The 11,445-nt window shown below is 32.7% G+C and overlaps 3 protein-coding genes across 3 annotated transcripts; 1 reads left to right on the top strand and 2 right to left on the bottom strand.

Annotated features, from left to right (window-relative positions):
• Nucleotides 1-469: 469 nt before the first annotated feature.
• Nucleotides 470-7,396, bottom strand: LOC135134030 (phytanoyl-CoA dioxygenase, peroxisomal-like). The gene is made up of 9 exons (XM_064062596.1): nt 7,377-7,396; nt 4,826-4,939; nt 4,657-4,771; nt 3,721-3,873; nt 3,528-3,671; nt 954-1,088; nt 762-899; nt 620-703; nt 470-515 (listed from the first exon to the last, which is right to left on the bottom strand). The coding sequence occupies exons 1-8, from the start codon at nt 7,394-7,396 to the stop codon at nt 629-631; spliced, it is 894 nt and encodes a 297-aa protein (XP_063918666.1). The 3' UTR covers nt 470-515; nt 620-628.
• Nucleotides 7,397-8,456: 1,060 nt separating this feature from the next.
• LOC135134725 (vacuolar fusion protein MON1 homolog) lies at nt 8,457-10,356 on the top strand. The gene is made up of 4 exons (XM_064063512.1): nt 8,457-8,960; nt 9,009-9,206; nt 9,256-9,499; nt 9,552-10,356. The coding sequence occupies exons 1-4, from the start codon at nt 8,662-8,664 to the stop codon at nt 10,263-10,265; spliced, it is 1,455 nt and encodes a 484-aa protein (XP_063919582.1). The 5' UTR covers nt 8,457-8,661; the 3' UTR covers nt 10,266-10,356.
• LOC135134727 (pre-mRNA-splicing factor 38) lies at nt 10,305-11,395 on the bottom strand. Its single transcript, XM_064063514.1, has 2 exons — nt 10,832-11,395; nt 10,305-10,780 (listed from the first exon to the last, which is right to left on the bottom strand). Exons 1-2 carry the CDS (start codon nt 11,297-11,299, stop codon nt 10,403-10,405), a joined length of 846 nt encoding a protein of 281 aa, XP_063919584.1. The 5' UTR covers nt 11,300-11,395; the 3' UTR covers nt 10,305-10,402.
• Between the last annotated feature and the right edge of the window lie 50 nt (nt 11,396-11,445).

Here is an 11,445-nt window from a genome sequence, read left to right as displayed (position 1 = left end):
TAGGATAAATAAGAATGATAAGGATAGAATATTATGTGACCGTGCGGTCGAGATAGTTGAATGTTAGTTACGAATTGAGAATTGTGAATTGAATGTGTATGAATGAGTTAAGAATTAAGAAATAATGCTACCCTGTGTTCCAAGGTGGGGGTAGCTCTGGCTCCCACCCTTACGGGTGGGGAGGGGTGAAACAGGTGCCCGCCAGAGGCTCTAACATCCTCCATTGTCCGTTATAATTTAAAACACTTTCAGATCATAGGAATTAATATTATTTTAACAAGGATCAAGGAATTTTATAGTTTATTCTCTCATTATTATATATGAAAACACAGAAATACTGTGAGCCATGGGTTATATACAGTTACACCCATAACAAAAATTTTGGGGCAACAAACTTTTCTATCAGTCTATCTTCTACCAACACATTGTAAAGCTAATTTCAATCGGGTTAAATTCTTCTTAGTACCTAGTATCTAGTATATAATTTCTTCCACCGTAGTACTTTCTAGTCTTTTCTGTAAATAAAATAAAGAAAACACTATCAATTTACATTAATCCTCCTGGGTATAAAATTTTAAATTAATTTTCAGTAATTAAATACAAATTTGAGAATACAAACATGAAAACTCTATAAGCGATTTTCAAAGTTTTGAAAGTTTCCAGAAGGGCCCTTTATTAAACGACTTTTTCTTTTCCAGTATTCCTAAAAAATGGTAGATATTAAAACTATAATTAATTTAAGTATAAAGTATTTTACGTACTACAAAACTGCATGAATACCCATATTTTAAAATCATATCCATAATTTCAGTCCCAATGTTTTCTTGCACCGTTCCTTTCACATCAATAAAATAACAGTTGGAATCCGCATAATGACAAGATACTGATTTTCTAAACCGCTGAAAATAACAACGTTTACTATTTATTACTTTATGTACCTACATAAAAAATACTTTGGTGATGTTAGGTCCAGAGCCATGTAAAATAAGTGGATGGATAAATACTGTACCTCCCTTCTCCATATCCAAATAGACTTTTGGTAAATGATCAAAACCTTTTACACCAAAATAGAAGGTATTTTTAAAGGCCTAAAACAAAAATTCAATATCCCTATAACTTAATAAAGTTATCAAAAATAACCTGAATGTATTCCACTACAATCCTTCTATAAACTATCATGCCAGCAAAAAAATGTCAATACGTATTTAATCAAACTTAAGCTTTCCGAAAAAAACAAAAAATTACTCATCATTTGAAATCCATTGCAGTAACAAGAAATGTGAAAGAATTGCTTTGAACTGAGGTTTAAAAGTAATTGTTAATAAATTAAAATGATGCTGAGTGAAAAACACAAAGTCAAGAAAAGTTAATTAGTAATTTGTAATAATCTCACTGTCAAAAACAATGAAATCCATTAAAACAGTACAAAATTCAAATGTTAAATAAAAAACACTGAAATTCTTGCCATCTGTCGAACCTATTAAAAAAAATTCTAATATGTATTATAACAATTCCCTGCAATTGTTTTCATATATGTTAATATTTGTTCATATGTTTTATATGACGCTTAAATTTTGTTAAAAATACGAAGTCAATAAGCACTATGTTTCTCGCCTTTAAGAGCTTGGATAAAATATCATACGATGCATTTTCTAGTTTAAATGCCTGTGTACTTAGCCCGAAAACCTTTATTGTTATTATTATTTGTGAAACTTTAATGGAGATATTTTTATGGAAACTTGTCGCTGTGACAATTTATGTACATATTTGAATTGCTAACTGCAGAAAGGGGATATATCACATTTTTCAAAATGTTGAGGAAATGAATAAAACGTCTCAGATTTTTACAACTACTTGTTTCCGATCCCCGTTTTCAATTGTCGGTTCTCTATGTTCTCAGTTATCAACGAGTGTTGGTTAAATGCATGTTTTCTTTTTTGGGTCAATTTGGCTGTCAAATTTGACACTTGGACATATCCCCTTTTTGCAGTAAAATGAAAAAAAAGGTAAAAAAAAAACACAAAAAACAGCTTTATTTCAGTTATAATTTTACACAAACATGTTATATGTATATCTGACTAAAAAACTTAATCATTATCGCGCTCCTGTTCTACAGTTGGCCAAGTAGCAATCTCCTACCAAAATGCGTTATAAGCGTCTGGGGTAAATCGTAAAGTGTTTGTTATCTCCGTCATTTTCTTCTGGCTGATGGCTAGTTACTATACTAATTTTGCACTTAATACACGTAGTCATCTTCTCACAACAAAAATTTAAAACATGTTTAAAACGGTAAATTTTTGTAGGAACTACGAATTTTGCAATTCTGCTCCGCCCCCCAGTCTGGCAACAAATGAAAATTTCACCACTATTGAGTTCGCGGCAGGTGTGGGTGGGGCCTAGTTTAATGATGAATTTTTCATTCATTTCCAGGCCGAAGAGTGAAGCGTCACTGAAAAATCTATATTTCCCTACAAAAATTTACCATTTCAAACATGTTTTAAATTTTTGTTGTGAAAAGATGGCTGCGGAGATTAAGAAAAATTGGCAAAATATAAGCCCCGCCCACCCACCCTATCTCAATTGTGATGATTTTTTTTATTCGTCGTGAGCCAAGGGCGTAGCTTAATTGCAAAATTCTTATTTCTTTACAAGAAATTACTATGTAAGACATGTTTTTGAGCGTCGTGTTGGATAAGAATAATAATTAAAAAAAATAGAATTTTGCAGTTAAGCTCCGCCCTCTTGGCTCACGACGAATATAAAAATCATCACAATCGAGATAGGGTGCGTGGGCGGGGCTTATACTAATTTTGCACTTGATATACGTAGTCATCTTCTCACAGCAAAAATTTAAAACATGTTTAAAATGGTAAATTTTTGTAGGGAACTACAAATTTTGCAATTATGCTCCGCCCCCCAGTCTGGCAACGAATGAAAATTTCTCCACTATTGAGTTCGCGGCAGGTGTGGGTGGGGCTTAGTTTAATGATGAATTTTTCATTCGTTTCCAGGCCGAGGAGTGAAGCGTCACTGAAAAATCTATATTTCCCTACAAAAATTTACCACTTTAAACATGTTTTAAATTTTTGTTGTGAAAAGATGACTGCGGAGATTAAGAAAAAAGGGCAAAATATAAGCCCCGCCCACCCACCCTATCTCAATTGTGATGATTTTTTTATTCGTCGTGAGCCAAGAGGGCGTAGCTTAATTGCAAAATTCTTACTTCTCTACAAGAAATTATCATGTAAGACATGTTTTTGAGTGTCGTGTTGGATAAGAATAACGCAAGACGTTGAGACCACGGTGTTTACTGCAGAAAGTCGATATCTCCTGGACATATCCCTTTTCTGCTGTAACCGTAAATTTCATCCGCTTGTAGCCCCGAGCTAAATCATTAAACATGGCCCGTTTTTGCAGTAAAGATGTGTTTAGACCTCTAGAACACGATTATGTACGAATGTTATTGTGGTAAAAAATGGGACATGTCCCCTTTCTGCAGTTAGCAATTCATTTATAAGTATTTTTACCTCAAAATAAACATGTGGTTGCAGTTCCAGAGTCTGTGTTCCTGGTACCACATAAAGACCGCCATTGTTTTTATCAACTTTTTCCAATGCCGTCCATGAGACTACAATTCGTTCCGGGGGCCTAAATGGAAAAGCGTGAAGATCCTAAAATACTTCGCAGTCGAATTTTTAAGTAATAAAGTAAAAAAATTACTTGATGTAGTGGATGCATTGAAGAATTAGGATTTGAATCCGGTGGTTTATTTATAACCATGCAATGTATCGCAGTGATATTAGGTCCTATAATACTAGTAACAGCATCCGTTATAGCAGGATCACTGACATCATCATGTAGACAATCTTGTACCTAAAAATTACTTAAGGATGGCGTCTGGTTCGGTTTCGCCCAATACCAAATACATTGAAAACATCGTCGTAGTTTCCAGAATTGCATTTTTAAAATACTGAAATCTCCAACCAAGTCAGAATCTAAGTAAACCTGCATTCTGCTACCGCATCACAGCTCGTTTAATGCCGATTTCTCGTTTCAATAGATTTTGACTTTTCGCGAGTTATTTACCTCAGTCGTGGATTTTTTAATATTATAAATGGTATCAAAAGAAAGCTGACACTTTTCCCCAGGGGACCTCCTATCTCAGAATGCAAAAAACTTCAGCACTTCGTCAAAAAATCCATCAATGTGCCGGTTAAAATGTGATGTAAAAGTTGTTCAACTTTATAATTTTTTTTTGTAAAAACTGCATACTAGATATGAATATAAATATGGAGGTCCCCTGGACTGAAGTTTGTTAATTCGAAATATAATTTTTTTAAAGCGATATATCTCATATTTTTAAAATGCAACTCCGGAAACCGCGACGATGTTTTCAATGTATTTAGTATAGGGCTAAACCGAACCAGACGCCAGCCTTAAAGATTGATTTATTTCGTGATCATTTACTTAAATTATATGTGTTCAAAATTTTCAATGGAAAAAAATTAAATTTTGCTAAATATAGAGTCAAAAATATCCGTTAGTTGCCTCAAACTTAATGTTGAGAAAATCTTGAATATTTAAATATTATTTGTTCTTCCACAGGCAAATCTACTTTCAGTAGCAGATAAGTTCCAATATGGGTAACATGATTACCTTAGACACTGAATTAACACCTTTTACACCTTTTTGCCTCAGCGAAGCATCTTTCACAAGTCTCATCCCCATACTCACATCAACTTTACCATTGCAAATGTCAATAAATCTTTTACTAAAATAATATTTATGATACGAAATTAATTTTCTGATTCAGAAAAATTAGTACCCAATTTCGTCTAATAAAGCATCACTGACATTGTTTTTTCTTATAATGTAGCCATTAACTTCATAGAATCGGCGTTCCTCTTCAAACAAAGCACCTCCACCATGAGTATACTTCCTGCAATCGATTAAAGTTTAAAATATAGGGTGTTAACCTAATAATCTGAAAAAAGTGATTATAACAACTCACTTAAAATGTTTTACTCCCAGATATTAATTTAAAGTACCTACACATATTCTGTTTATAAGGTAATATTTCGTTAATGTCATGTTAAATTTTTACTTTCTGGATGTAAGCTAGGGAAGTACTCTAATAGCATCGATCCGCTAATTTCATGTTTTGTCAATAATAATAAAATAATTCTTCAAAAGACGGGTCAATCGTCTCCACCTGACCCTATGTCACGCCTTAAATAGACACGTAACAAACATTATTTGACAGAAGTTAATACTATGGTCTAAGTAGTATCATTTTTTTCTTGAAAATAAAAAGTAATAGAATCTCGATAGGAAAAATATAGACTACATAAAACAGGTTTAATAAGACCTATTACTCCTTTTCCCGATTTGACCTTATAAATGATTTGTAAAACTTGTTTTTTAACATACCTGCATTGTATTATTAATTATTATACTTTGACACTGCTGACAATGATATAAAATGAAGTAAAATGATGAATACTAATTTTAAGCATAGTATTCAACGTTATTTGAAAAGTCATGCTTATACTAACTTATATTACTTAAATTTTATTTTGTCTACCAACACCATAGGTCATTTCTCAGATTCGCGTCCATAAAGTGAAAATGAACGACAAAACAGACAAGACAAAATTTAAATATTTAACATTTGCATGACTTTTTAAATAATATAAAATAACCACTACGCACAAAGTTTAGTCATCTTACTCCTTATTTCAATATTAGCAGTTCCAAAGTATAATAGAGTATGTTAAGAAACAAGTTTTTTAACGTCACTGCACGAGGTCAAGTTGGAAAAACAAACCGTAGGCCTTATTAAACGTGATTATATACCTACTATAATTTTTCTATCAAGGTTTCGATATTTTTTTATTTTCAAGGAAGAAATGATCAAAAAAAGAATATTTTTTGGTGTGCCGAGCATGTGTTGGTAACACTGAGGTTGAACATGAAAACAACAAATAACATGAAAAACAGCAAAAACATAAAACCATGAACAATAAAAAATATCTAAATATAGTAAGATCACTTTAAAAGCATACAGATAATATTTTACAACTTTAGTCAAAGAACCCAACCTCTAAAACCATAAATTATGCAGGTACGACCGCCAAAGACCGTCTGCTTGGGGCAACACAGGACATTCTATAGGCACGCGACAGGGTTTACAAGTTTACAAGGACCCTACTGCGAAAAGCCGACTCGGCATTGTCAACCAAATAATGCTAATTATGTCATAAAATTTTATTAGTGTGCTTTTAAAGTGATCTTAGTATACTGTCTTCGCCATCGTCATCTGAAACAGAAATTGAAGCAGTTTTGGAAAATTAATTTGAGGGAGAAGACTAAATATTCCGTTTTTACATTCGTTTGAAAGATTTTATTTTAGAAGAATTGTTGTACAATTCGAATTAACAATAGGAAATTAAGAAACTCTTTGTTGTCCGAGTTTTTGAATATATTGGTAATAAAAAACTTATTAAGTAAGTTGTTTAAGAAAATACAAAGACAAATACGATCTTACCCCAATGCAGAAGTAGTAAGAGTCCTCGAAAACTTAAACATTTGTCGAGGAAAACCTGTTTTTAATAAGCCCATCATTTCATAAAACTTTTCTGTAATATCACTATGAATGTATTAATAGTATTACTTTTTGTTTCTTTTTTCGAACTTTAATTTTCTTTAAGAACAGATTTTTTAACTTGTGCGATCATCATAAAGTTATCTGAAAAATTCAAAACACTCTTAACTATGTGCATTTGAGCTGTTTACTTTGGTACGAATAACTCTTATGTGAGAATTCATAACGAATTAATTGAACGCCACCACTATACATATGATTACGTACAATGACTATTTGTTTCACTAGCAGCCATGAAGCATGCAAATGTCGACTTATTTAGAGGTAGCAAAGTTCAACTTTTGCGACCAAGGTTCAAAACGAAGATTGAGGTTATGTACGAAATACTTGATGTGATTATTTCTTAAAAAATGAATAAATATGTGCTACTAACATTACTTGAGCATACACATGGTAGTTGGTAGACGGTGGAAGATAAAATGATTCATTCAGCGACAATTGTAAACGGTTTTCTTTGTGTTGAAGATTTAAATTAAATTAAGTTTGATTAGAAATCAAAACAAAATTATGTTGCGTCAAAAAAAATTGAACGTTAATTTTTTCAATTGTTTGTCTTATGGATTCTACTAGTAAAAAAAATAGTATATTAACTTAGCTAATATGTAATATACTATTTTTACACTATAAATTGACTTCAAACTATTGTCTCCACTGAATTCTATGTTATATAAATATTTACCATTTCATTACAACTCATAGTATTAACACGTACCTATCAATCAATTTACTCATTTTGCTACAAAAAAAACAATATAATTAATTTTAAATAAAACTTTGTTTAGGTAAACCCAAAAACTAGTTTTAATATGGATTTTGTTAATTGGCTAGAAGTACGAAAATCAAAAAACAAATTTTTCTGGCTGAAAAATGGGAATTGAATTCTATTTTGAAAAACAGTAAAATCTAAGATTTTAAATAGTCAAAAGTGACCTTCGCCCACCCATCCCTAATCCGTTTTGATCACTAATTTTATTGGCTCTCAGACGGAAGTTCTAAACTATTACTTTCTTATAAAACACCCTGTAGGAGCTGATAAATTGATGTTAATGCAACAAGCAAAATTCCACTCGAACTGGGAGCTCAAGGTAACAACGAACTTTTGGTAAAAGAGTTTGGGGTAATTCCATTAGCAAAATGCCAACAATTCAATAACGTAAATCTATGTATTTTTCTGCGTAAACCATCAAAGAACAAAATTCATTGAAGAGCACAAAAACACCTATTTACAGACCCCAACACAAGTTGTCTCTTGCTTTTCTATAAAGGGCTTTGATGTGTTAAATACAGCAAGCCCTCCTACAATTTTTTTTTCGAGTTCTCTTCCTGTGTCAATTAATTCGTGTTGGGTTTTCGTGAAGTGAAGTTCAAAAGTGTAAAAATATTTTAAATTGTAAGTAGTAGCCGCGCCCACCACCCATCTATTTTCTTAGAGGATACATCATTTGCCAAAATCAGTCTTATCCATTACAAGTGCTAGCCCCACCCACCCGCCCTTTATTATCTTGGAAAGGATGGCATTTGCCAAAATCAGTAGCAGTAGTGTCTTAAGAAGTACTTCAAGAAAAGACGATAATAGATATTAATAACGACTAAATGAAATGCGTTAGAAATCTTTTGAAGAAAATCAGAAATATATCTATATGTGTCAAACAACTTTAACAAAACCGTGGGAAGCCACATTTAACGTAATTGCATTATAATTTCAAATTTTATAAAAATCACGTTGCGACATCTGTGACATTTCATACTTACTTAAATGGAAATTTTGTTACTGTTACGTTGGCATTACTATGATTATCAAATTTTTGAGGGTGGTAGTGGAGTGATAGCAAAGTGCAAAAAACTATCGAAATGAGGTTAGAAATCAGTCAAGTTTAGAAAAATTAAAAAATGCCATTGACTTCGTTTGTGTAAAAACCAGTTTGCTACATACAACAACAATAACAAGGATGCTTTTCAATCCTACTTGAGCGTGGCATTAACAAATAAATTGCAAAATGTCTTCAAACCTTGAAGTCGAACCGGGGGCAGCTTCCGAAAGCGTCCTAGTTACAACAGATTCTTTCGAGAATTTTGATCACATGAGTTCAAGTCTCGAAGAAATAAAAAATTTAAATGCAATTGCAGAGAATGATGAATCGAATGTAGAAAACAGTAATGTGGAAAATTTTGAAGACCTTGCAGAAAATGTTCCTTGTAATAATGAAGATGATGATTTTATACAATCAAAAGAGTGGGCTACTAGAAGTAAACACGTGTTTGTTCTTAGCTTAGCTGGGAAACCTATTTATTCAAGGTAACTTAATATTTTAAGGTGACATATTTTATTTGTAAACTGGTGCAGATATGGTAATGAAGACAAACTCGCATGGTTGTTTGGAGTAATGCAGACTTTGGTCAGTTTTGTCCAGTCAAATGATGACACTATTAGAAGTATACATGCTGGGGACACCAAGTTTGTCTTCTTAGTCAAGAAGCCATTAATTTTAGTTGCTGTATCCAGAACACAAGAAACTGTTAACCAGTTGTCTTCACAACTAAAGTAACGTTTTTTATTATAATAGTCACCTTTGTTAAAGTTTTAATTTTAGTTATGTTTTCAATCAAATTGCTAGTGTTCTCACATTAACTAGACTGAATAAAATATATGAGCAGCGACAAAACTATGACCTAAGAAGGCTTTTAGCAGGAGTTGAAAGACTTATTGATCATTTATTAGATTTTTCTGAAAGAGAACCCTCTTTCACTCTAGGAGCTGTGCAGTGTCTATCTTTGGCTTCTTCTGTTAGGGATAATATCAGTTCAGCTATTGTAGGGGCTTGCAGCAAAATCAAAGTAAGTATAGTAGATAACTTTGCATTCATCCTATGTAACAACATTTTTTTAGAACATAGTGTTTGCCATACTTTTGGCAAACAACAAGCTGATAACATTAGTGCGAATGAAAAAATACTGCTTACACCCTGCTGATCTTCATTTAATATTTAACCTAGTGCAAGCATCTGAAAGTTTAAAAACAGCAGAAAGTTGGACACCTTTATGCCTTCCAAGATTTGATGCTAGTGGTTTTTTGTATGGTCATGTATCCTACTTATCTGAAGATTGTCAAGCTTGTTTATTACTTCTCACTGTAGAAAGAGATGTTTTTTTCACTCTCAGTGAAGCTAAACAACGTATTGTTGAAAAATTAAGACGTAATAACTGCTTAGAGGCTATTAATGAGTCACTAAATGCAACAGAGGAAACTTGCATTGTTGCTGGTTTTCCTGAACTTAGACACTATTTGTATAAGTGTAAAAGTACAGCACAATTTTACCAACCAAGTTTAAGCCCACCATACACCAAGTACCATGAGAGATTAACTAATTTGTACAAAAGGGCTCATCAGCTATTGCATTGTTCCACACGCCCACTAAAGTTACTATTTGAAAAAAGTTCCAATGAAGCTATCCTAGCTTGGGATACTAGAGGATTTGAACTTTATGTAGTGTTTGAGCCTCTTGTTGACACTAATAGCGCTATTAATTCAGTAGGGCGGCTTTTAAATTGGATTAAAAAAAGGGAAGAAAAGTTGTTTCATCTTAATGCTCCCACTTTTTAGGATCCCTGTTGTAACTTAAGTGTATATAATATAAATATGTAAATTCAAGAGAAAGTTTAATGATATAGGTATAATCTGTGATATTCACAATTTGTTGATGTATTTAATTGTATGAAACAATATATATAAAAAAAAAATTAATGATGACGATCTCTATCTCTCTTTCTATCCTTGTCCTTGCGTTCCCTATCTTTATCGCGATCTTTGCGTTCCTTATCCCTCTCCCTTCTTTCCCTATCACGTTCCTTCTCACGGTCACGCTCCCTTTCTTTCTCTTTTTTATGACGCTCTTTACTTCTACTACGATGTCTTTCTCTAGATCTACTGCGTTCCCGTTTTCTCTCTCTTTCTTTCTTTTCCTTTGGTTTTTCTTCTACCACTTGATGTTTATTCTCTTCCTCTAACTCAATTTCTTCATCTAAATCATCTTCAAGTGCAGACACTTTTGCATCAATTTCATTACTTTCTTCTAAGACATGTCTTTTTTGAACCCTTGGTAAAATTACGTCGCAAACCTATCAAACAGATTGTATTTATTATGCAAAACTATATATAAGACTATTTACCCTTTCTTCCCTAAGTAATTCATCTATAAACTCATCCATATGTACAATTTCAAAAGCTGCTGCTCTACTTTGTCGCCGCAACTTTCTGTTATCATTGTACAAGGGTTCCAGATATTTGTAACAATCCAGAGAGGATCCTGTAAGTCTCATATAAAATGCCCCCAATGCTCTAACATACTTAAATTCTTCATTCTTGATGAATTCAACCACAATGTCCTTTTCAGGCTGAATTTGCAGCATCTTCAGTGTTAAACACAAAAATGGTGTTGGTTTAATATTGCCACCGTAAACTCCACCCACGAATCGTAATTCCATAGCTTTGTCTACTAGGAGTTCGGCAGTAAGGGCAAAACATTCTTCTTTCCAATATTTTGAATCATAAATACGTGACCGTATGATTTTTTCAACCAAATATTGTGGGTTTGTACCATGAATTGATTTGGCATCTTTGACCGTTCGATTGGCCATTATATGCCCGTTTTATTGTTTGTAAAGATATTTTCTGAAAAGTTCACCAACGCTTAATAATCCGCAAACACAAACTTAAATGAGAAGTGAGGTTAGATTTGGTGATCTAGAATTTGAGGATTACAGAGTGGCAACTACAACAACAA

The sequence above is a fragment of the Zophobas morio genome, unplaced genomic scaffold (genome assembly GCF_036711695.1).
Source record: "Zophobas morio isolate AGI-343-1 ecotype UQ-CSIRO unplaced genomic scaffold, CSIRO_AGI_Zmor_V1 ptg000023l, whole genome shotgun sequence".
Lineage (NCBI taxonomy): Eukaryota > Metazoa > Arthropoda > Insecta > Coleoptera > Tenebrionidae > Zophobas > Zophobas morio.
Note: the sequence above shows the minus strand (reverse complement) of the source record. Positions and strands in the feature narration are given on the sequence as shown.